Below are 26,994 nucleotides of genomic sequence, written 5' to 3' on the forward strand. Positions count from 1 at the left end.
TAACTCAGCGAGACAGGCAGCATCTCTGGAGAGAAGGAATGGGTGACGCTTCAGGTCGAGTCTGAAGAAGTTGTCTCGACCCGAAACGTCACCCATTCCTTCTCTCCAGATGCTGCCTGTCCCGCTGAGTTACTCTAGGTTTTTGTGTTTATCTTGTCCTAACTTAGTTAGCCAACTCCAAAGATATTACACCCAGTGGCATCCTATCAAAAATCTACTGCAAATCCAAGTAAATGACATTTACTGATTCCTCTTTTTCCACCATGACAGTTGTACCCTTAAATAAATCCAATCTCAATCTTTCCCAAAATCCATTATGCATATATTTTGTCACTATACCGTAAAATGGATTCCAGCATCTTCCCCAAAATGGGTATCAGACCAACTCGTCTAGTTTCTTTATTCTGTTGATTTAGCTCCTTTCATGAATATGCCATACAAAATATTTGTTTAAAGCCTACCATTTCCTTACTTACCATTAATTCCATCAAATACATGTAGTCTATGTTTCTAAATCCTCAAAGGAATTAACAGTCGGAACTAATTTCCCACGATGGGCAGAACAGATTCCAGCTTTATGGTAAGGATGACAAGGTTTAAAGGAGATGTGTGGTGCAAGTTTCTTTTAGTACACAGGTGGTGGGTGCCTGGAATGTGCTGCCAAGGGTGGTGGAGGCAGATACAATAGTGATTTTGGATAGGCACATGGACATGTTGGGAATGGAGAGTTATGGATCATGTGCAGACAGATAAGAGTAGTTCTAATAGCTTTCATTTAAAAAAAACTACTACGCATCTTACTCTTTTTTTCTTATTTTCTTCCACGATTTGTTTGCATCCTTTGCTGCTTTGTATTTTCCCAGTCTTCTGGCCTTTTGCTAATCTTCACATCATAGGCCTTTGTTTCTAAATGGAAACCACCCTTAACTACTTTAGCTTACTACCCTGGATACATTATACTTCTCAAGACTTACATTTTCAACATTATACTGTTGGGAAGCAATTAAAAATCCTTAAAATCCACCATTCTACCCTTTAATCTATTTCTCATGCAATCTTTATAGCTTTTAATTAATTACCTTTACCTATGTTTAACTTATCTACGCACTTGTTTGCACACCTGTCCCACCCTGCCACACACTAATTATTATCACCATAATTTTCGCTCATCCAAATCTCCTCTTCCTCCACAATGACTATTCTTCAGTCTAACTATACCATTACTAAGATTGGCACGGGTGCTCTTCATCTGGAATGGAGATTCTCAAAGATTCATCCTGCATGCTTAGTGTCATATCTTCAAAAAAGTGCTCCCCTTACATTTATATTATGACAAATTACTTTTGCTCATCTATCAAGTCATACAGCACAAAAACAGGCCATTCTAACTTGCCATTGCCAACCTAGATGTTCTATCTACACAAGCTTCACCTGCCTCCATTTGGTCCACATGCCTCTAAACCCTTATCCATGTACCTAGCCAAATGTCTTTTGAATATTGCCAAGTACCTGCCCCAACTACTTCCTCTGGCATCTCATTTCACATACCCACCACCACATTAAGATATGTATACAGACCTCCCAACATTTGATTTTACAAATTCATAATTTTGATGTCCAAAATTCAGAATTTTACATCAAAATTCATATGGCGCGTAATGTAATTTTTCAGCAAAAAGAAAAGTATGCATGCCCAATGCATTGCACTACATTCATGTGTGAAAAACGCCTATTACTCCCAACAGTCTGTAGTTCTTGGACTACATGTATAACGGCTGGCCTACCATGAGAATATGCTGCTATTTATAGAAATATTATTGAATAGATACTTTTTGCCACACGAAGAAAAAATTGTTTTGTTTTTTGTATTTTCCTTACACATCCCAATTATCTTGGTATTGAATAAAAGAACAATGGTCATAAAATGTATGACTAAGTTATGAAGAAAGAGTTGATATGTGACTCGACTAAGCATATGGAAGTACTTAAAGTAAATTTGCACATTAATTGATAATCAGCCCAAAAAAAGTGGTATTTGGCTTTTCTGCTGCGTTTTATATTTTAACCCTGTCTTGATTAATTTAGTTATATAATCTTGCACTTAAATTTAATATTTGCTCATTGTAGTTCCACCACTGATTTTCTGGTACTCTTGGTTCCAGAGCTTTGCTGGTTTATCCAGCTGGCCAAGGAACTCAGCAATGGGGATAGATGTGCTGGCTCCAGCTGGGCTGGAGTTCCAGAGCCCCGGCCACAGGCTGCAAATTCAACCCACCGATCGGCCATGGAAGTCCCGATGAAGTCGAGATCGGCTGCCTTGCCCAACCTAGGTGCCATATTTTGGGGGAGATTTCCAGGGCGCGGGGGATTTCTTGCGAAACCCATAGCGACCTCTAGCGGCCAAATTGACAAATTGCAATTACCGACTGTTTTGCAGAAAAATGCGAGGCGAAATCAGAATGGCGGAAATGAAATAAGAAAGCGGAAACTTTCCACCAAAATTTGGAAAGGTTGTGAGGGACGAGTATAAGAACTGCAGATGCTGGTTTACACCGTAGACATAAACTGCTGAAGTAATACAGCATCTCTGGAGAAAAGAAATAGGTGACATTGAGTCAAGACCCTGCCTTTTCTCCAGACATGGTGCTGGACCTGCTTAGTTACGCCACGCCAGCTGTTCCTTCTTATCCCTGCTCATGTGTAGCAGAAGGTACAGAATCTTGAAAGTGCACACTACCAGGAACCGCTTCTTCCCCATAGTTTTTGGGCTTGTAAATGGTCCTTCTATAAGTTAGGATACTGTCAAACTGGCCTCTACTCCCACTTGTCTGATGTGCTACAATGCTGAGAATTATATTCTGCATTCTATCTTCCTATTGTAGTTTAGTTTGACTTGATTGTATGTATAATATATTTGATCAATTTGGATAGCATGCAAAACATTTTCATTGTACCTTGCTACACCTGACAAATCTAAAATAAGAAACAGTATCTACCTCAGAGGTTTACAAAAAACAGACACGAAAGTTGGAGAGTGTAATAGATTCAGTTAACCATTGATATAAAGTAATACAATATGAATTGAGCAGCTTCATAAGTTGAAGATGGAAAGATATTTTTTTTAAAAATTAAACTAGAAAGAAATCAGCCATTTTACACAAAAAACAAGTAAAATACTTTTACAATTCCAAATAGTTTATTCAATTGTAAATTTAAAAACAAAAGAAAGTACAAAGACTGAAGTAACAAATGGTTTACAATTTAACAAACAAATCCTGAAGTTAAAAAAACCCAAAGTGGGATGAGCAACATCTGAGGGGGTGGGGGATAGGGAAAAGTGCTGATAAGAGAATGGGGATGAGGAAGGCAGGGGACAGCAGGTTATGGGCAAACTGAGCAGTGGTGAGGAATGAGGTAGCCAGTTGGGGGACAGAGAAGGGAGAAGTTTGGATGCAGAGACTGACAGGTGGAAGCAAAGAAAAAAAACCAGCAAGGTAGGGAGGCAAGGGTGAAGGTGGACAGATGCTGGTGGGCGATAATTAGGAAGACAATGGCAACAACATACTATTTTAGTAAGTTAACCATTTGTAGACCATGTTCCTGCTTATAACCCTCCCAGCAGCAGTCTCCACCGTCACCCTTTCTACCCCACCAAAATCCATATGCCTTCCACCCCCACTTTGTCTGCTTCCTCATATCACAACCAGCCTGCCTTACAACTCCACCCCCCCCCCCCCCCCCCCATAATCCCTCAGCTTTCTTCAGTCCCTATGTCACCTACCAACTGGTCTCAACCCACCCCTCTCCTTTTATCAGCTCTCTCCCCTCAGTGCTATGTAGGCTTTCAGCCTGAAACCTTGACCACCCTCATCCTTCAGATATTGCTCGATCCACCGTCATTTTTGCCCCAGCATTTGCAGTCACATGTCCTTGGTTAAATTAAGAATCGGATACAACAATTACTACACTTCCAGAGTCTAATCAAAAACTGTCATAAACCTAGGGTTACTGGACATCCCAAATCTGCCAGACATTCCTGTAGAATTTCAAAGGTTGAATTTATCCTAAACATCTAACAGCTTTTGCAGGAGTGATTAGTGGAATTTTATCTGGAACGTTGACTTTTACAGCTCTTTTAAAAAAATACAACTGTTATATAATTTACTTCTATACAATAAATCTATACAAAAAAAATCTATACAATACCTTGCTTGCATCATAGTAAATTGAATTTTTTACTTCATTGACACAAATAAGAAAAGTAGTGGGTTAGGTAGAACATGGTGAAATGTACAGTGGAATTAATCTTCCACTAGAAATGTCTTATTCCAATGAAAAAGAGTTGAGGTTGTCAAAAAGCAGGCATCAATGTGTCAAAGTTTGCAGACTTTCACTCTGTCTGGGCTGGATTTGATTCCACTACCATAGTTAGACCCTATTAAAAAGTTATTAGTTGTCCCTCTCCATTATCCATGCAGGTATCAATGCTGAGAGAGGATGCTTCAGATTTGGCAAGATATGCCATTTGAGGCACTTCACCTGAAAATTAGACCAAAAATTAAAAAACACATAAACAAATATTCTGCTATTCAGCAGCTTTGATTAAAACACAGCATTAGGGTTCAGGACCAATTACTGGTTGTTAGTCCAAAGTGAGAAGTGTTGCAGTTTGTAATGTGTCAGTAATCCTCTCTGAACCCGTATCATCATATTCAAGCGATTCATCAATGAAGAATCTGCAGTACAATATTTAAATTTTCTTATGGATATAGCTCGCAAATTATAGAATGAGGCCATTCAGCCCATCGAGTCTACTCAGCCATTCAATCATTTCTGATCTCTGCCTCCTAATCCAATTTCCCTGCCTTCTCCTCATAACCCGACACCCGTTCTAATCAAGAATTTGTCTATCTCTGCCTTTAAAATACCCACTAACTTGGCCTCCACAGCCGTCTGTGGCAATGAGTTCCAAAAATTAACATGTCTTCCGACTAAAGTTACTCATCTCTTTTCTAAAAGAGCCTCCTTTAATTCTGAGGCTAGACTATCACCAGTGGAAACATCCTTTCCACATCCACTCTATCTATGCCTTTCATTATTCTGTAAGTTTCAATGAGGTCCCTCCTCAACCTTCTAAACTCAAGCAAGTAGAGGCCCAGTGCTGACAAGCGCTCATCATATGCTGACCCACCGATTCCTGGAATCATTCTTGTAAACCTCCTCTGAACCCTCTCCAGAGCCAGCATATCCATCAGATGTAGGGCCCAAATTTGCTCAGTACTACAAATGAGGCCTGACCAGCACCGTAGAGCCTCAGCTGTGCTGTGACACAGATCAACGCTGAAGGGATGCACTCCACTCTGCAATAGAATGGGTTTTCTGGAGGAAACACAATAACTATGACAATCATATATACTCCCTGACCTGCTAAGCATTTTCTATTTTATGCTTTCATTGCTTATTGTACCCAAGACCCATTTTTTTGGTATTAGAACATCTAGATATCTCTGAACATTTAATATCGTTTTACACCATTTAAATCATATTCTGCTTTTCGTTTTTTTTCTCACTGGCACATTACCCCTAATTCCACCAAATTGAAATCCACCAATCATCTTTTTTGTGAATATACATCACTTTGCGCCTCAGAATCAATCTGATTGAAGTAGTTAAACTAATAAAACATCTAGACAGTAGACTTACTGACAGATGGGTCGAAAATCACGTAAAATAGGCAAAGGGAATTGGCAACAGAAGTAAAATCTCTTTTTAAACAGAGCAGATCGTAAGGATCTGGAATGCACTGCCAGATGTAGTAGTACAATCAGATTTAACTGTAGTTTAATAGGGAACTGGGTAAATGCTCCATAGAGGGGAAAATGGCTCAATGGAAAAGTGGAAGGCTTGCATGGAACCAGTCAGAATTCAATGTGTCCAATGGCCTCTTACCATGCTGTAATCTGGGATTTTTCCGGACACCTCATTGAATACAATCAAAATCTAATGTTTCTGTAGCACTACAACACAAGTACCCAAGTCACACTCAAAGGTGTGTCCCCCTAACCATTGCTAAGTCTTGGGTACTCCATTGACCACGGGTTTCGACTCTCTCCTGGAACAAACTGCTCAGTAAATTTCTCCTTTCCCAATACATCAATGTCTGTAATTCGGAATCTCGCTTAACTCAGGTGGGTTCTGGGGTATTTTGGAACTCTTGCAACTACCCTATATTGCAAAAATAGTGCATTACCTGTCCTGCTGTTCAAATCAAATTCTAGTTTTATACATCTGTTTTTTAAAATTAATTCACCTACATAAAATGAATAGATCTGATACGTATTTTTATAGTCTGTTTCTGTCTGAACTTACCAAGCTACAATTTTAAGGCCAGCTAAAATATAAATGCTAAACCGAAATTCATTCAACATGACCAAATCTCAACATTGACAATGTTCAAATGCATTTAATTTAAAAAAGTATTGTAAGCAACTGATCTAATGGAATTAAGGCAAGCTATCGAGAGAAAATATGAAATTTGTCTGTTAAAGGCCATAATGGGGAAATGATTACTCAAGCTTTGAGATTGGTACCGATGTATAAAATAAAAACAAGCATACTGAACCCTGAAGAGGAATGTAAACCACTCCAGAGGGACAAGAGATAAACTAAAATACAACAGGAAATGAGGTTTCGTTTCTTACACACAAATCTTGCAGTGGCAACACACAGCACATTGAATTTGGTTGACACACTGGAGGACTAGAAAGGATGCAAAAGTAATTCACTAGGATAATGCCTGGGATGCTCGTGCTGACTAATAATTCCAGTTTTTCAAAGAGTTGAAAGTTCAGCCTTGCAATTTTTTTAAAAATACTTATAGTACTCATGCTATTGCTAGTTAGTGTTTTTAAAACTACAGCATAACAAATGGTCAATCCTTTTAAAAGTGGCATTTAACTATTATCATGGATAAATATTATTCTACTTAACTACTGCAAGTGAAATCAGAACCCTTTATTTGTTGCCATTAAAATCATATATTACACATACTTACTTTTAGTAGAACTCAATAGAGAAATGCCAAAAAAATCATCTTGAAGTTCCAGAACATTCACTGAAGAACTGCTCAAAGAAATAGAATTTAAACCAGGTTGAGTTTCCAAAGAGGAAAGAGCTTTCAGCGATGTTGATTCTTGGGTAAACAGTTTGTCAGTATTGACAACTTCATCATCCATGTGGTCTATTGTGAAAGTAAGTTCCAACTTGCTTTGATCTTTACTGTCAGTATATTTCTGGAAATGAGAATGTCCCATATTTTCAGCTAATATTTTCTTTTCACTTACACCACATGTGAAAACAGCCATACTCCTCTTTCGCAATTCCTCCAGTCTATTCTTCCAGTCTATTATGTTCAAAAGAGGTTCATCAAGCTGGCCAACAATGGGACTTCTGGTGCTATTCAAACTGTCATTGCCGAGGACATCAGGAATGGTCTCATGCAAAATTCCATACCTTGGGGGCTTCAATGAATCATCTGGAGTAGTAAACACATTTTGTGACTGATTCCATGGTAACGTACTATCCGAGTTACATTCACCATCAAAGGATGTATAGAGCCTGGAGTTCTCCAAAGTATAATTGTTTTTGCACATGTCCAAAATGAAACTTTTGGACAATTTTTCCTTTTTAATTGGAGATGTTGGATTTAATTTTTCAAGAGGCAAAAATTGTAGAGAGTGATTAAGTTCATCATCCATTACATTGTTGATGAGGCTTACAGAATTTTTTTTACCATCATCTTCACTAGAACAGTTTTCTTGGGAACCAGAAGGCGGGGAGAGAATTTTACTACTCAACACACCATCTGCCTCATTACTTCTAGCTTTACCATTGAAGTAACAACCCTCATCTTCAGATCCAACATCTGAACAATGCATTTCTGGTTCCCTACAGTTATTCCACTTTTCATTTCTGATGGAAAGACAATTCGAACTAGCTGACTTAATATCAGGACTAAACAGTGTCTTACTCCAGGTTTCCACTTGATCGATTTCAGCACACTGAAGCACAGAAGTATCTGGAGGAGCCTTCTCACAAAAAGATCCAGGCACCTTCATATACGCTGCATGTGGTGATTTCTCAGGTTTCAACAGAAATTGGTCAGTTGCATAGTTTGACTGTGTTGATGCAGGTTCCTGCTGTTTCATTTGCTCAAGCTCAGATTCCTGAACTGCACATCTCCAGGTGTTTCTAATATCTGTAACTGCAAGATCAGAAGAATTTTATTTGAGATGAAACAGGTAAAAGAAAATTTCAATTGAGAAATATTGTGGATTTCAAATTAACAACCCATATTCTCCCAAAGTAACGAGGTTAGTGCCTCTCCAGCACTAACCACCTCCCCCACCCCCACCTGAACTTCCACCTATTACCCCACTTCACACCCCCTCACACTACTTTCCTCTCTCCCTGGATTCACAATCCACAACTCTTCAAACCTGTCTCAAACCTACTGTTCTTAGCGCTTGCCTTTGTTCCAATCGTTTGGCTGCCAAATAAATTCCTTGCCCGTGTCAACCCATTATCTGTCAAGTTTGGTCTTGCATCTCCCCTTTTCCAGCTCGAACCCCACCTCCCCCACAACCGGTCTAAAGCGTTTCAACCCAAAATGTCACCTATCCATGTTCTCCAGAGACACTGCCTGATCTGCAGAGTTACTCCAACACTTTGTGTCCTTTTGTGTATTAACCACCATCTGCAATTCTGTAGCTAAAGAATAAAAATCCAGCATTGAAGGCAGCTATTTGCCAAATTGTGTCAGCTGGTGAAACCTGGCCCAAATCAAGCTAGTTTCCCCTACAGCAGCAACATTTTGAATCTGCAATCTTTAACTCTTACTCATTACACTTTAAAGTAACTGAAAATATGACATCCCAAATACTGCTGTACTTCAACAAGCCTGCTGCTTGAACAATACAGCATTTAGGAATTAGGAATAATAATATGAAAGAAAAGCTCTCTTGACACTGCTGAAGGCACATTTGATACGCAGATTGGAAGAAGTGGACAAAGAATAAAAATATAGCCATGTCTAGAATGTTTCCAGAGGGCATTTCTAAGTAATTCTCCCATTATTGAAGGGCAGAGGTGAAATAAATTACCACAATTTAGCAGAGCAGATTAAAATAGCTCCATGGTCTACTATTATTCCTCTAACTTGGATTTGTTGTTTCACTTCAACAATAGGGAAATGTTGCCTTAATGAAAATTCCAGGCATTGTGAGCAAATTTGTTTAACTTTGAAATAAAGATATTTTGATCTTAATTTTAATAATCACCTGCTGTAGCGAACATGCAGCTGTCTGTCGAAGAATGAGGCAGCACATGAAGTTCGTCCAACACCACTTTAATTCCCTACACCACTCCTCTCTGCTGCGCGCCAGGGCACCTCGTGACCTCTCGAGCCGAAGGTTATGTACTGCGCATGGTTCACCACCAGGGGCCGCAACATGACTCCCCCCCCCCCCCCCCCCAGAGCTAGAGGCGCAAAAACAGACGGGCAGCTGAATGAGATGGCCGGACCTTGTACGTGTGTCACCGCGCAAAAGCCCTGCAAGGACGAATTAGGTTGGACCCGAGACGGCGGATGACCCCGACGGCGAGGCTGGGCCTCCTGTACTGGCCCGCTCAAGTCCAAATGGGTCGTTTTCAAGTGAGCCACCGACAGTGTCTTGCCAACCCCCCATGTCCAATACAAAAGTCGTGGGCCCATGTCGCAGCACCCGAAAAGGGCGCTGCAAGGGCGACCTGTGTACATTGCAGCGAAGTAAAACATACGAGCTGTCGGTGAGAGCTGGAGGCACATATGATGGAGTGACACCATGCAGAGACGTTGGGACAGGAGACAGGGCGCCGAGCGTCTCCCGCAGAAGGACCAACATGGATGACTGTGACTCCTGGGGGGGCGCCCACTGTTGAAATAAATTTCCCGGGCACGGTAAGCATAAAGCCGTAAACCAATTCTGCCGATGAAGATTGCAAGTCCTCCTTTGGGGCAGTGCGAATCCCCAACAGGACCTACAGCAACTCGTCCATCCAGCCGGGAGCAGTGATGCGAGCCATTGCGGACCACAGCTTTGACAAAATGGCCAGTGGTACTCCGAAACAGGCAATCCAATAGGCCACCAGGGTACGTGCACGACAGGGCTGAGGTGTCGATGAGCGGGATGGCCTCCGGCCACCACGTGAAACAATCCACCACTGCAAGCAGATGCGAGATACCACGGGATGGAGGTAGCGACGTGGACATGGTCGAAACGACGGCGAGGCACTGCAGTCTTGAACTGGTGCCCAGACTTGCCGCTGAACCTTTGATGTTTGACATGCAATGCACATCCGGGCCCAATGACTGACTTGCTTCCGCGACCCAAGCCACATGAATTTTGCAGCAACCAACGCCATCGTCGCCCGGATAGATGGGTGGGCCAAACCATGAATGGCGTCGAAAACGCGTCAATGCCAGGCCGCCGGAACAGGGCCTGGCTGCCCCATGTAGGTGTCACACAGGACGGTGATACCCTTGGGACCCAAAGAAACGTTGTCGAGCAGCAGACCTGTGATGGCAGTTCGGTATGCCTTCATCTCCTTGTCCACCAGCTGCGCCGTCGCCAATGCGGAATAATCAATTCCCGGGGCCACGTAGAAAACAGCTACCACAGCCGGGCAGGACGAAGTGTCCGCGACCAGGGTACTTTTCCCGGCAATGTGGCGGATGTCCATGGTAAACTCTAAGACTGCAGTGAGTTGGCGCTGCTGCTGAGCGAAGTGTTTACGGTTCGGCAAAGGTGATGGTCTCGGTCCTCCAGGAAATACCAAAAATGCCTAACCGCCAGGTGTAAGGCGAGCAGCTCCTGGTCAAATGAGTCCGAGGCATCCATGATTAGTGCTGTGGGGGCATCAACCCGCGGATGCACTAGCATCGTCACCCGATGAATGCTTCTTTCGCCTCTTCGAAAGCTGCCATGGCGATGTCGGTCCACTGCACGTCCTGCCTCTTACCCAACAACAGCTGGAATAGGGGCCGCAGTATCCTTGCCGCCGCTGGCACAAATCGATGGTAAAATTGGACCATGCCCACAAACTCCTGCAGGCCCTGCACTGTGGATAGCCATGGAAACTAGCAAATGACCTCCACCCTGTCTGTTAAGGACACTGCACCATGCTGCATCAAATGGTGGCACAAGAAATCGTCGGCTCGGAGGCCGAACCGGCACTTATCCAGGTTGATCACAAGCCTGAATTCGTTGAGCTGCTGGCACAATGCTCCTGCCGCAAACGACTCACCACCAGGATGTCATCCATATAAATGAAGATGAAATCGAGCGGCCTCCAGCCGCTGGAGACCTTGGGCATCATGTGCAATGGGAAGCCCATGGGCTGTTTGAGCTTCGAACAATTCCCATGACTTCCATCTTCTGAAACTCCGCTTTTGCAATCTGGAGTTTGTCAGGAGCCAGTCTGTGGACTGAAGCGGTGGTCCCGAAGTGAGAATATGGTGTTGAACCCCATGCTTTGGGTTGGTTGAGTTTAATTGAGGGGGGTCAGGATTGCTGGGAAGTCGGCCAAAATCTGGGCGTAGATGTTATCCACCACCGGGGTTGCGGAATGGCACAGCGGAAGTAGGGGATTGCTTCAAGCGTAGAAGCATGGACAAGGCGTTGCCCCTCACATCCACCCGGAAGAATTGCGCGCCCAACAGTCCGCCACGGTAAATGGCCAGGAAAAGTGGCAAGTGCCAAAGATCAGGGGTATGGTGCGGACGCCATACGTCCTTATGGGACTGCCATAACCAGCAAGCATAGCCACCCCGGACAGGGGCACAACGCCGACTTAGGCCCCTGTATCGACTAGAAATCTTTGGCCCAAACGCCTGGTCCCAGGCGTATAGACGGTGATTCTTGGCGACCGCCACGGTGATCGCTGGCGGCCGGCCCCAGCGATTCCAGGAAACGTACAAGGCAGGTAGCCAAGCCCCAGCGCTGATGATAGAAACATCATGCTCCTTTACTCGCTTCTCCAGCAGGCTTACAGGGCAACGCGGAGCCCCTGGCGGGCGTGGATCTAGGCCGCTGGACCTTCCAGAGCACTGTGGACACCCGATCCAGCACACCCACTTCCTGCCGCCTGGCCTGCCACAGCTCATCGGCATAGGTCTTGGAAACTCACCCCTGAGAGGAGCTAGCAAATATCATCCGTAAAAAGGTGTATTCAAATAACATGTAAGGTTGGATGCTCTTGCTCATTAGGGCTTCCGGTCGCCAAGCCCGCCCATGTTGAAAATTCCAGATGACCGAGGCCGAAAGTACAGAGCAACAGCTCTTTGAGGCCCCCATATTTCCCGGCTGCCGGTGGATTCTGCAGTTAAGGAAGTACCCGACCGGCCGTCTCTTGGTCAAGCGCGCCAACCACGTAATAGTAGCGGGTCTCGTCAGTCGTGACCCTACAAAGATAAAACTGCACCTCGGCCTTTTGAAACCATACCCGCGGCTAGGCGGGACAGAAAGTCTGCAGTTTCAGGGCGACTGCTTCAAGTTGGGCCATGTAGGTAGTGGCAGCAGGTTGGTCGCTGGCGGCGTGCATTTTGATTCTATAAAATCTCTATTTTGGACGTCGGCTGGTCACCACTCCTCTCTCCCCTCTCTGCCACGCGCCAGCTTCCCATACTCCCCCGGGGCACCTCGTGACCTCTCCCGAGCCGAAGGTTATGTACTGCGCGTGGTTCACCACCAGGGGCCGCTACACTGCAATCATTTACTTGCAAGTCTTCTGACACAGGAAAACTTATAATTTGCATCTGCAATTTTTTTTGGTTGCCAAACACCAACTCCCCTTAAAAATTGCCACTGAACTTTCTGTCCTGCGTGGCCTCCATTGTCAGTGTTGTCAAGCGCGCAAATTGGAGCAACAGCACATTTCGCTAGGGCAACATACAACCCAGTGGCATGGTAATGATTTCTCTCACTTCAAGTAACCCTTGCATCCCCTCTCTCCCCGTCCCTCCCCCACCCTAGTCGTCATATTAGTTTAATTGTCGCTATGTTGCGTTTCATTATCTGTGTAGCTCGTTATCACCTAGCCCACAGCCAATGTTGGACCATTGTGGGCTCCACCTTTCCTTGATCATTACTTTTTGCACATCTTTAATGTGTTCTACATCTCACTATACCACCGTCTATATCTCTAATTTCCCTTTCCCCAACTCAGTCTGAAGAAGGGTCTCAACCCGAAACATGATCTATTCTTTTTCCTAGAGATGCTGCCTGACTCGCTGAGTTACTCCAGCCTTTTGTGTCTACCTTCATTTTAAACCAACATCTGCAGTTAATACAAATTATTTTTTTAATTTAGTTTTGAAAACAGGACCTTTGCCCCACCGATTCTGCGCCGACCTGCGATCCCCGCACACTAACCTTATCCTACACAAACTAGGAACAATTCACAATTTTTTTCAAGCTAATTAACCTACAAACCTGTATGTCTTTGGAGTGTGAGAGGAAACTGGAGCTCCTGGAGAAAACCCATGCAGGTCATGGGGAGAATGTACAATCTCCATACAGACAGCGTCCATCATCAGGATCGAACCTGAGTCTCTAGCGCTGTAAGGCAGCAACTCTATAGCTGAGCCACTGTGCCACCCTTGCACATTGGTACATTTTGAAATCAAATTATTAATTAAAGATGTAACATAAAGGAGCTGTAGATGCTAGTTTATAGACCCAAAATGCAGTAGTAATTCAGTGGGTCAGGCAGTATCTCTGGAGAAAAACAGGTTACATTGAGTCGGGACCCTTCTTCAGACTTCTTATCATTAATTAAAGAATTATGCAGAAAACGTACTCAAGTTTTCAGGTGTTCTTCGTAGTTCACTCTGAACAATAAAGGGATTGTTGGCCCACGAGAAATGATCGCCTTCTTCGACCAGATCTTGGTTTTGGAATTCTCCAACTGAATCTTTTGTTATGTTATCTGCTACCTGCAGAAGGACAAAATGTATTAAGTATACATTTCATGTTGACTATTAGGATGACACCACTTGTCACTTCAAACAAGTTGAAGGGCAAACAGAGGATATGAAATAGTGCTGGTGAGCATAACTATGAACACCTTTCAAACATTCTAAGTATTTGAAAGGCAGGATGGTCACCTGTGCTGGGGAAAAATGTTCTATTCGGGACCAAAGAAGCATTCTGTGTGTGAAGTTATGGAATGTAGATGAGGTCTGAAAATGAGTACTTATTTTAGTTTACATTTACATGTAAAAAAGGATGAACTATTCAAACTGAATCTCTTTACAGAATGCCGATACAAATCAAGGCTGAGATCAATTATTTTAGAGCAGTTATACTCCAGAAATGGCAGAAGGTAAAGTAACACATTTTGGAAAGAATGTGGGGGAAAAAATGGAAGAGAAAGCTGGGAGCTCACACTACTTTAAGGTGACAGGACAAATTGATCAAATAATCCAATTACAGTGAAAACCCTGCAGTGTCCATAGTTTTATGAAATGCGACACAAAATGGAGAAGCAAGGAAGTTATGGATACATGTATACATTTATTGGTCAGCCTGCAGTTAAAGAAGTGTCCAATTCAATAACCAATTGATTCAATAGAATCAATGCATAGAAAATGAAAGGAATTTTGTCAAAATTACTCCAGGAACAAAGAACTTTGTGGATAGAAAAAAGTGACTGCTCTAATAGCAAGTTAATTTAAATATCGTATTTTTTTCAGTTTAAATCAGTTAAGTAGAAATTGTTTCAATTGACAGAATGATTGGCAAACAGAAGGCACCAATAGTGCCGAAAGGAGAGAATGAGCAAAATGTTTCCATGCGCTGGTTATGACTTGTAATTGAGGCTAAATTAATCTGTTTCAATAGCAACTTCCTAAAGGATGAATCTTCTTGAAAACGGACAAAAATGTACATCAATTGGATGAGAACAGGAGAATGCTGTTAACTGTTTCGTTCTTTAAAGAACCAGCAACACCAAAACTAGTCAAATAAAAAAAATCCTCTGCTGCAAGGATGTGATAAAAGGAACTGATTCTTACTTCTTCTGCCAACTGGTCAAATGTCTTTTGATGTGGTTCATTTCCTTTAGAATAACCCTCTTTAGGTTTACTTAGAAGTAATGGACTTTGTTCTTTGTGCATTTGCCAAGTTTCCATTTCATCCACGCATGGAGTCTGCAATCTACTTTCATGAGGCTGCTTAGTTACCAGCGGTACTTCAATTGATTCCTAAAAAACACATTTTTATATCAAGTAAATAGAAGTAATAATGATGGCAAAATGTATGGTCAGCAAAATAAAGCATGGATGCATGTGAAATGTTCCTTGTGAATATTTTAAAAAATCTTACATCTCCAAGACATGAAGAACTTAATTGTCCATTTGAATTCCTGATGGAAGGGATGAAACTGCAAAATCAAAAGGCAGAATTAATCTTATTCTATTTATTCACTCCCAAATTCAAGGCAAGGAGTTAATAAAATGTGAACAGATACTCAATGTTCATGGTTATGGTGCATTGGTCAAGTTTACATTTACATGAATGATACCAATTTTTCATACCCATATCTGACTAACTTCACTCCATTCCAGCTCAGATTTCATTGTTTGCGTTGCAAATACTGAACACAGATCAGTACCCTTGGAGGATGGATGTCATCTTTTCAGCAAATCCGTTCCAACATCTGGCGACGTGACAGCTCTTCCACAGCACCGATCATTTAATCCTGCAACTATCTTCAGTTCTATATTTTTCATCTTACTGCATTAGCTAAACAATTTTTCAAGCAATAAGAAACAAACAACTCCAATGGAATCCATCTTCTACAGCTTTAACCCATTGTCAAATTTTCAAACATGTCCAAGCTGGATATTCACAACTCTATTCAATCCGAATGATTGGCCTTCAATTGATCCTGAACAGAACACCTTTATTGTAATTCAATACCGAACTACTTATAATTTACTAGGTATTAATTCAGAGATCAAATCATCTGGCATTTCTTTCTCCTGGTACACAAGACCCATCATCTTGTTTGTAACTTTGTTGTTAACTACCAGTCACTTTTCCAATTGCATGTCCTCCCTCACTACCCGTGGCCTATTGCTTTCTCCCAATTGTTCTATCAAAAATAGCAGTTTAGATATTTCTTTCTCACTTCAAATTTTGTACCCTTCTACCACCCCCACACTTATTGAAACATTCGCTATTGAATATTTTAATAGCTTTGAACTTAAAAGTCACACTTATCATTGCATACACAAGTCACATAGTTTAATTATAAGGACCACACCAGACCTGCAGCACTACTGAGCACCACACGAAATGTGACATCTTTTGTTCGCCCCGTATCTGTCCGCTCCGATTTCTCTCAAGTCGGCTCGGTCATCAAGAGGCTCATTTTATTCTAGGGAGAAGTTCGTGACAACTAGAGTAAATTTAGCTCTAGCTATGTATCAGCCTCCCAAGGATTAAGAACAATAAATGGACTATAAATAAACAGACTATTCCAAGTTAGTTATCCATAGTATACAATCAGAAAATGCCCATAAAAAAACGATAAATGCGATGCAGCAAGCTTTTGCAATTTGCAGTATTTCCTTGACTTTAAAGGTCGAAGAATTGAAAATGAAGTACTACAATATTAAACCAGATCTTTTCCTCCCACCTCCCCGATCATCATATCATATCATATATATATACAGCCGGAAACAGTCCTTTTCGGCCCTCCAAGTCCGTGCCGCCCAATGATCCCCGTACATTAACACTATCCTACACCCACTAGGGACAATTTTTACATTTTTACATTTTTTTAACCTACATACCTGTACGTCTTTGGACCCTCCCGTTTTAAATCCAATTAGACCCAATTGCTAAGATAGCTTGAAGTTGACTATTTAGCAGGACAATAATAATTTACATTCTTTTGCTAACCATTCTAATGGAAAACTTCGAATCTGCAATGTTCATCCTGTCTGGTTCCACGGTTTATCTTTTCAAATCCATCTCTGCACAATACTGCTCCTCTAGTCTTCTATGCTCCATTGGGTGCATGATTAAGAATCATACAGCACCAAAACAGGTCCTCCAGTCCAACTTGTGCATGTCAACCAAGCCTGTTTAAGCCTGTCCCTTTTGCTCGTGTTTGGCCCCCGTTATCCCTCTAAATCTTTCCTATCTATGTACCTGTCCAACGGTCTTTTAATGTTGATATTGTACCAACTCAACTACTTGCTTTGGCAGCTTGTTTGATATACCTATCACTGTTGCCCCTCAGACTCCTATTAAATCTTTCCCCTCACCTTAAACCTATGGCTCTAGTTTTTGATATCCCTACCTATCTATTCTCCTCTTGATTTTATACACATAAATATCACCACTCAATCTCCTGTTGTCCAAGGAATCAAGTCCTAGCCTGCTCAACCTCTCATTGTAACTCGGGCCCTGCAATCCCATCTAATTTCCAACTTGGAATATCATAAACAAACTCGGAGTATCATAAACAAATGCTTAACCATTAAGATAAAATTCAAAAGCTTTATTGCTTTATTGCTCAAAAAGCTAGAAGTTCTAGAAAAGTATAATTTAAAAAATTTCAGGGCAATCAGAACATGCAAGATTTCCAAACTTAACTGGATTCAAAGATGAGGTCAAACTGAAATGCAATCGAGTGTACTACAGAACATACCTCTCTGAACACTGGTGTTCTGATGTGTTTGGATCACTAGAAGTTATTGAAATGCTACTGATCTCATTGTCATCTCTTCCAGAACCTTTTGTGCATTGCTCATTAGGACCTGCCCAGAATACAGAAAAATATGTGCTCATTGCAAATAGGTTATCGAAGTCAAAAGAATATTTAAAAAATATTTTCTTGTTGTCAAAGAAAGAGTTAGGTTAATTTAACGTGCAAGATTTTGAACAATAAATCAATACTCCTTTGCATGCATCTTAAAAAACTCTTGCCGAGCCAGCAAGCAAGATTAAGCCCGCAACACTGCCCTCCAACTAACTGACAGGAACCACGAACAGCAATTCTAGCAGCAGCATATTAAAGCTTCAGATTAACAACTAAAAAAACAATTTAATTTCTTTAAAAGTCAAATTTTGAACCATAGCTTTCGCTATGTTCGATCTAATTCCACGTCTAGTGGGGTTATGTTTCTAAATTATCACCATCACCCTGCGAGTCCCAATGGAACCAGAAAGTCCTAAGAACAACTACATAAAAGCTGCAATTGGCATCCTGTACAAAATGACTTGCTTCGAATCCTTAATATACCTTTTGTAGATGATACAAAAGGTATATTAAGGATTCAAGGCAAGTCACTTTTTACAGGATGCCAATTACAGGACGTACAAACCTGCAAATCTGACTCAAATGTGACTAAGGGATTGCAAATGAATTTAGGATTCTGAACACAATTAACATGTGAATATGTGGATGGAGCCCTGAAACTGACCCATACTGCAGCACTTGGTACGGGTGCTATCTCACAGCTACAGGGATCCTGGTGTAATCCAGACTGTGGTTGCAAAATTCAGAGTTTCTGCATTGTCCTCATGACATCACTGGGGTCTAATTTTCTTCTAAATCTCAAAGGATAATCTCAATGGTTAATTGGCTGCTGTAAATCACATTATTGTACATTAAGTGGCAGAAGAATCAGAGGATGTTGATGAATATTTTAAGTGAAAACAGAAGAATTTAGAACCAATAGTTCCCTACTATACTCGCTAAACATTCACGACTGCAAGGATAAATTTTGCTCTAATTTAATCTACAAGTTTGCAGATGACACTACTGTGGTGGGCCGCATCACGGACAATGACGAGATGTAGTACAGGAAGGAGATAGAGAAGTTTGTTACATGACGCCAGTACAAGATATTGCTGAAGGAGCAAGTTATAGTTTTCGGGAAGTATGGCGGAGTACATGCCCCAATCAGCATCAATGGTGTACTTCCTGAAGAGGCTAAGGAAATTTGGATTGCCTGCAGCAATTCTTACAAACTTCTATGGATGCACCATAGAAAAGCACATCACAGATTGGTTTGGGAACAGCTCTGCCCAAGACAGCAAGAAATGCAGAGTTGTGGATGCAGCCCTGTCCATCAGAGACCAGACTTCCCACCATTGTTCCGTCTATACTTCATGCTGCCTTGGTAAAGCAGCCAACACAATCAGACTTCTCTCTCCCCACCCATCCCACCCTTCTCATCCCCATACCTGAATTTACACTCATTCCTCCCCTTCCCCCTCTTCCCCATATATTCCTCATCCCCATATATTCTTCTCTCTGGCTTCACGGATTTCACTTGTATTTTTTTATTTCACACTTTTGTCTTTTCATCTCTGGTCTTTGTCCAACCATCTACCAATTACCCCCCCAAAACCAAACTTTGCACTGCCCCTACTCTCTTTCAGCTTTCACCTCCCTACTACAACACCCCCTCCTCTGATCCCAACCCAAAACATCACCTATCCGAGTTCTCCAGAGATGTTGTGTGACCAGCTGAGTTACTCCAGCATTTCATGGCTTTTTTAAAAATATTCAGACTTATTCCACACCAGTTGATCCTTCTTATCCCTGCTTATGTCTAGCTGAAGGTACAGAAGATTGAATGTGCACACTACCACCCAGGAACTGCTTCTTCCCCTCAGTTTTGGGGCTTGTAAATGGTCCTTCCATAAGATAGGATACTGTCAAACTGGCCTCCACTCCCATTTGTCTATGATGCGCTACAATGATGAGAACTACATTCTGCATTCTATCTTCCTCTTTGGTCTATCTATTGTAGTCTAGTTTGACTTGATTGTATTATGTGTGGTATATTTGATCAATTTGGATAGCATGCAAAACGAAGCTTTTCATTGTACCTTGCTACACCCGACAAATCTAAAATAAACAGCATTTTCCGCAGAGGTTATGACAAAAAACAGACACAAGTTGGATAGAGTGTAATTGATTCAGCTATGACCAAGGGTACCATGTCATTTTAATTTATATTAAAAAGGATTGAAACATTTAAACAAGTAAAAATAAGTTAAAGAAAAAAGAAAAAAACTGAATTTGCAAACATTTTCTTAATATCCAGACAGCAAATCACCATCCAATGAATGGAAACTTCAGACCTTTTTCATGTCTGGCTGGACCAGGACAGCAAAGTCATACTTCCCAGCAGTGGAGCAGTACAGTAGCTGGTAGAGTTGCTGCCCCACAATGCAAGGGACCAGGTTCAATCCTGAACTCAGGTACTGTCTCTGTGGACTTTGCACATTCTCTCCATGATCACATGGGTTTGCTCCGGTTTTCTCCCACATGCCAAAGACGTGCAGGTTTATACGTTAATTGGCCTCTGTAAAAAATGCTTTGTGGGGGGTGGATGAGAAAGAAGGACAACAGAACTAGTGCGAACAGTGATCGATTGTTGGCATGGACTCGGTGAGCCTGTTTCCATGCTCTCTCTCTCCAAATTAAAGAATGCCGAATGTCAGTACCACCTGGCTTCGCTAGATACCCATCACTCTACTCCACATTTAAGAGGAAGAACTGATGCATCAGTCATTCATCTTACCCCATACTTCAGGTGAAGCTGCGGAAGTCTGGGATTTATTTGCTACAGACAGATGATTTCCTTTGGGCCAATGGGTATATTTACTATAATTCACCAACATTTTCAGTTTTAAGCAAAACCAGAAAGAGGGGTGATAAAGTTCCAATCGCCAGTGTGTTCAAAAAGGAAATTCAGTTAAAAAAATTGAATTAGCTATCAGCAGGAATGGTAGTGTAGAGAGAAAAGGAGATTTTGTCAAGGAGTGGGGCCAATCTTTGTGGTGGCTAAGTACTCGCAAAGACCTGCTGTGTTGAATGGCTATGAAACTGTGATTACAAATCAGTCTAATCACAATAATATGGCCATCCTTTACATAACAGATGGTCACTTCAAATAAAAGGTAAGATCCTTGAAACATCGTGAAACACCAGCAATTGATATATAGCCTGATAATTATTAACATTCTCAACAATTCAATTTTGCAATAGATTTTCTTATGCATTTTAAAGATACATCTTACATGTTATTGGAATATTCATTCTAGGCAAAGAAAATCAAATTAGAAGGAATTGCTATTACAGTGTAATAAGCATTTTCTGAACTCACCTGAAAATGTTGCAGAGTGCGAATAAAATATACTGCTTTTATAAGCCTCTTCGGAAGCAGGCTCAAAAGATAAAGTTGGCATGGTTGGGAGAAGATCAAGGACCTTTCAAAGAACATGGATTAAGATGCTGATGGAATGAGATGCCCATATTTCAAATAGTACATCAAGACACACATGGACTATTCAAAGCCAATAGGATGACAATGAATTTTTTGAATTTATTTACATGACATTACTTGCAATTCTACCATTGATTGAGGATCCCCAAATTGCCACCAAATTTAAAAGGCTACTAAGCATCAACCACGAGTCCCATATTACAGATAGGGCAGGAATGGCACATTACCTTCCTCAAAGGGGACTAGCACATTTCACAGCTACGATTGGACTATTATATTTTTCTTTAAATTTTTGAGTTACTTAAATCATTTTAATTTTCCAGCAATAATGGTAGGATTTGAACGTTATTCCAAGTAATGGTCCAATCATCGGTTGCTAAATCAGTAATTTACCCATCATGCTATCTTACTTGAAATACCAGACTTAAAGCGATGACAGCAACAGTGTTAAGCATACTGGGTTTCAAGTTCTCTTTCAGTCAGCTTTAATCATTTTCTGTCCTATTCACAAGCTTTTTTTCCAAAACACTCAAACATCATATAAATAGGATGCAAAATCAATCTTCGAGTAAAAACAAAAAAACTGCAGATGCTGGTTAATACACAAAATATCCTTAGAGACCCCTCTTCAGACCCAAAAGATCACTTATTTATGTTCTGCAGACATGCTGCCTGACCTTCTGGGTTACTCCAGCACTTTGTCTCCTTTTGTGCAAAATCAATCTTGTTTGGACAAAAGGCAACAAACACTCTAGGTTGGATAAGAAAAATATTCCACTAAAACAGAGAATCAGCATGTTTCTTTCACACAATTACATAAATCAGGTTAGCATACAATCTTCAAATATGGAAAGCCATTCAATCATACATGTCTATGCAGATTATTTGGGAAAAGGCAAACAATAGACTCAAATTTCCTCATAACCTTGCAAAATTAAGATTACCATGTCCAAATGTAATTCTCAATATGATTATTTAACATAATGAAAATAGCTAGGATTCTCAAGAAACAATAGTAAACTTCAAAACCGAAGTACAAGCCTACTACCGATTTTCCAGCATCATTGGTTCCAAAGCGTTTCTGAATTATCCGTTTTGCCTAACCAGAGGTCACGGTCTCGAAGAGGAGACCAACGGTACCGGAACAGTCCGCCTAAGTAGCCGACAGGAGGAATCGGCCCACAAAGTCGGCCTTGGAAGTTGATTATGGGAATAGGGTTCCAGAGCCCCGCCCGCTGGGGAATTTCAAGCTTGTTCTCGTAATTTTGTCTGGATTAAAGGTGGTGTCGGAACACCAGTTGCCGGAAAATCAGTGGAGGACCTGTACCCACTATCTGTTAACAAATATGTTTTATGCTACAATATTTTGAATACCGAAGGTAACGTCTCTTGTGCAACTTTTCTATAGATCACTAGATTTGTTTTTTCTACTCCTGTCGAACTCAAAAACACAGGTCTACAGATTGGGGTTCATGAATAACTTTAGTAAATTAAAACTGACTTTACGTGTATAGGAAAAATAAATCAGCAAAAGGATCTACTTACAGGATATTTTTTTATCATTTGGGAAAACCCCGTTCTATTCGAATACTGCTCCCATTTCATGTCCCACGCACTTTCCATTTCAGATATTGATTGTTGGATAGAGGGCAACACTTCCTCTGTTATCTTCTGGCTATGAAAAGAATTTGACCAAATAAAAGAAAATCCAGAGAAATATATCCTATTGAATACTGATGGACCTTCAAGAATTTCTTACAGATCTCAAACAAATTGTGATTTGTTCCCTTAGTTTGTGAATGATAAACAGCTACAAAAAATAGAAAAAATGCTTGCTGGCCACCATGAAGCTCCAAAATACCCCCAAACCTCATGATTTTATTTCACTTACTTATTAACAAAAGCCCCTCAAGCACATTAACAGTCATGGTTTAAAAAAATATTTTGATGAAAAATTACAGTAATGTTTTATTAACAACAGAACTAGGATTTCAATCTTAAGTGGGACACCCATGTTTAACAGATTTTCTTGTGCAAATCAACCTGCAGGTGGAAAAAAAAAGTGAATATTTGTTCTACTTGTTGACACCAACAACTGGTGTCCAACACCAATTCTTTTGTAACAAAGACATGTTTATTTTATAATTTTCTTAATAAAAACTCAGGAATGCGTTATGTTGAGTGAAATATACCATGATATATTGTATAATAATTTAGACTAAAAGATTTCTATAAAATAAACTTTTATTTATCACAAGTTAGCTGATCAGTAAATTTTCAGAGACATAGATTAGATTCTGCACCTGAAATATTTGTTTCAAAGTAACAGAAAATGTAGAAGCTCATAGGAATGTCTTGTAAATAGATAGCTATCAAAATGCCACCAGGCATATGCACACAAAACCAGTCAGAAAAAGCCCAGGTCAATTTTGTTGCTGACAAGGGGAGAATATGCTATAATCGGCTGTCCAGTCAGAGAATTAAATGCTAACACGCCTATGAAGTAAAGGAGAACTGCAGGATTCATTTTAAACAATGAATGTCACAAGACCAATAGCAATTTTAGAGAGCAGTGTTGATAAAACGATTGGACAAGGGATAAAGATAATGTTTGATTAGTTCCTTATGAACAAATACTGTACAAAACCAAATTTCAAGGCAGCACTTGCCTCCTCTTACGCAAATGCGAATGGTTAAACCATGCATTTACCTTTTTTCTTTCATTTCAATTAGTTCATTTTTCAAAAGTTTTGCAAGATTTTCCAAGGAAAAATTATGTTCCAATTCTGCTGAGCCTACTTGGTTGCGCTGATCATCAAGAAGTCTGAGAGACCAATTGCACAGCTGGATTATCGCTGCAGGATTCAGTTTACCAGCTATGTACAGGTCATCAATCTGTGAAAAGAATCACAGGTTAAGAGCAATAGTGTTTATTCGAGCTGAAATTTTATTTACTGACGGAGTCATAGAGTGATAGTATGGAAACAGGCCCTTCGGTACAACTTGCCCACACCGGCCAACATATCCCACCTGCACTAGTCCCACCTGCCTGCGCTTGGTCCATATCCCTCCGAGCTTGTCCTATCCATGTACCTGTCTAACTGTTTCTTAAAAGTTGGGATAGTCCCAGTCTCAACTACCTCCTCTGGCAGCTTGTTCCATACACCCACCACCCTTTGTGTGAAAAAGGTGCTCCTCAGATTCTTATTAATTTTTTTCCCCTCGTCCTTGAACCTATGTCCTCTGGTCCTCGATTCCCCTACTCTGGGCAAGAGATTCTGTGCATTTACCTGATCTACTCCTCTCATGATTTTATACACCTCAATAAGATCACCCCTCATCCTCCTGCACTCCAAGGAACAGAGACCCAGCATACTCAACCTCTTCCTATAGCTCAGACCATCTAGTTCTGGCAACATCCCATAAATCTTCTTTGAACCCTTCCAAGCTTGACAATATCTTTCCTATAACATGGTGCCCAGAAGTGAACACAATACTGAACACAAATGCAGTCTCACCAACTTCTTACACAACTGCAACATGACCTCCTAACTTCCATACTCAATACTCTGACTAATGAAGGCCAATGTGCCAAAAGCTTTTTTGACCACCTAATCCACCTGCGATGCCACCCTGCAGTTTTCTGGCACATCTCCTGTATTTAAGGACGACTCGTAAATTTCAACTCTGGCTCCTGCAATTTCATCTTTTGTTTCCCACAATATCCTTGCTTATATCTGATCAGGCCCCGGAGATTTGTCTACCTTCTTACACGATAGTACCTTCAGTGATCATTTAATGCTTTTGATAAACAGGTCAGATTGAACATGCTTTTTCGGCTCCATACCAAACAAAAATCATGCTTTCCAGTTCTTTGATTAAAACTAGTAGGCATGTCGAAATTGACAATGAATTACTCAATTTTCCTCCACTCCCTAGTAGGCATTTCAACACTGACAATGAATTACTCAATTTTCCTCCACTCTTACTCCCCTCATAAGCTTTAAATCAAATGCCTTTGATGCAAGGAATATCAGCAAAGCTCTTTCCACAGCACAACCAACCACAATCTAAAAAAATATCAATGAAGAACTGTTGGTTTTAAGATGGCCTAACTACAATTCTATTATCCCTTTACCCACATCACCCAAACAGCACTAAGACAAAAAGACTAGCTGTTGCAGTTTGGATTTTTGTAAGGCACCCAGCTCATCAGGTTGAAATCTCAGTGAGAATTGGAACTCTACGTTGCAAGGATACCATTGCTTATTTAAATGTTGGCCAAAAGTCTTCAAAGTGATTAATGTAAAACAAAAACTGTAATGTAAATCTGAAATAAAAATAGAAAATGCTAAAAATATGACTAAACATTTACCATTACTCTCTCCACAGATCCTGTTTAACCATCTGAAAAATTCTAGGTTTTATTTCACATTCCAAAACATGTTGGAAGAGAAACAGCTACACCACTGCCTCTCACCATCACACCCTAAATCAACTCCATTTATACTTTGTGGTATAGAAACAGCAGCCAACATAATCAAGGACCACTCACACCCTGGTCATTTTCTCTTCTCCCTTTCAGGCACAAGATACAAAATGCTTGAAAGTACATACCACCAAATTCAAGAACAGCTTCTTCCCCACTGCTATCGCTTAAGTTACTGTCAATTTAGCAACAAGCAGTTGCTAAAATTGTTTAGCAACTCATTTAACAAGCTGGTAAATTAGTTTGTCGCGGCATGTGCTATAACAGCATTTAAGACACAAACAGGTTCATGGATACGAAAGGTTTAGCGGGATATGGGCCAATGCAGGCATTTGGGACGAGTGTAAATGGGGCATCTAGGTTGGCGTGAGCAAGTTCGGCCAAAGGGCCTTTTTCCATGCTGTATCACTCTATGTAAGTTCGGCCAAAGGGCCTTTGTCCATGCTGTATCACTCTGTGGCTCTTCATCGTGGACATGAAATTTCCATTCTAGGGAATGTGAAGCACTTGAGTTTAGATTTTTTTAATTTTTTTTGCCCATTTACCAAGAGTGCAGCAAAAAGAACTTCAAGCAGAATTGATCATTATGAAGCATACCCACCTGAGCAACTTCATTTTCAATCTTATTTACGAGTGGTCTTGGGACTTTTACAGCAACATCTGTTCCATCAAGTATGTCCAGGTCTACACGTCCCTCCATTATAGAATCAATAATTTCCTTTTCTTTTTCCAACTCCAAAAGTGCATCCATTACTATGTTCCACATCTTGCGTAGCTGAATGAAAGGTGTATGTAGTGTGAAGAAATTCGTTTCAGGAGTGCACAAGCTACATATTTCATAATCTTTTCTAGTTTCTCTCACATTGCAGATTGAACAACCAATATTCTCGGCCTTAGAGTTGCTACAATTATAGACGAGGTCCTTTCTTACAATCAGTTTTCAGAATGGTCCAGTGACTGATCCAGTGGGCCAAGGTGCCTTTTCGTTTCATGTTGTGACCCACATCCCATATCTACCTGTATTTATAACATATTACGTAAGAATATTATAGAAATTATATCTGAAACTTGTCAAGAACAAAACCTGCACATATTTTTTTAAATCGTGTCAATTTTCCGAGTAGTATTTGTCCAATCAAAGCATGTTTGT

At 40.9% G+C, this 26,994-nt stretch overlaps 1 protein-coding gene and 1 non-coding gene across 3 annotated transcripts in view; both read right to left on the minus strand.

Moving 5' to 3' along the window:
• Positions 1-3,755: 3,755 nt before the first annotated feature.
• The window catches only part of haus6 (HAUS augmin-like complex, subunit 6), a 36,540-nt gene continuing 13,301 nt past the window's right edge, over positions 3,756-26,994 (minus strand). For both annotated transcript variants that reach the window (XM_078394915.1, XM_078394916.1), the window contains 10 exons: positions 26,446-26,619; positions 24,066-24,250; positions 22,901-23,030; positions 21,236-21,338; positions 17,761-17,869; positions 15,423-15,480; positions 15,113-15,301; positions 13,897-14,032; positions 7,055-8,263; positions 3,756-4,539 (listed from right to left, as the gene is read on the minus strand). In XM_078394915.1, the coding sequence (XP_078251041.1) occupies positions 4,439-4,539; positions 7,055-8,263; positions 13,897-14,032; positions 15,113-15,301; positions 15,423-15,480; positions 17,761-17,869; positions 21,236-21,338; positions 22,901-23,030; positions 24,066-24,250; positions 26,446-26,619 (2,394 nt within the window). In that variant the 3' untranslated portion in view covers positions 3,756-4,438. The remainder of the gene's footprint in view (positions 4,540-7,054; positions 8,264-13,896; positions 14,033-15,112; positions 15,302-15,422; positions 15,481-17,760; positions 17,870-21,235; positions 21,339-22,900; positions 23,031-24,065; positions 24,251-26,445; positions 26,620-26,994) is intronic.
• On the minus strand, positions 16,408-16,539 carry LOC144592521 (small Cajal body-specific RNA 8). The gene has a single exon (XR_013547145.1).

This window comes from Rhinoraja longicauda, chromosome 3 (assembly GCF_053455715.1).
Source record: "Rhinoraja longicauda isolate Sanriku21f chromosome 3, sRhiLon1.1, whole genome shotgun sequence".
Taxonomy (NCBI): domain Eukaryota; kingdom Metazoa; phylum Chordata; class Chondrichthyes; order Rajiformes; family Arhynchobatidae; genus Rhinoraja; species Rhinoraja longicauda.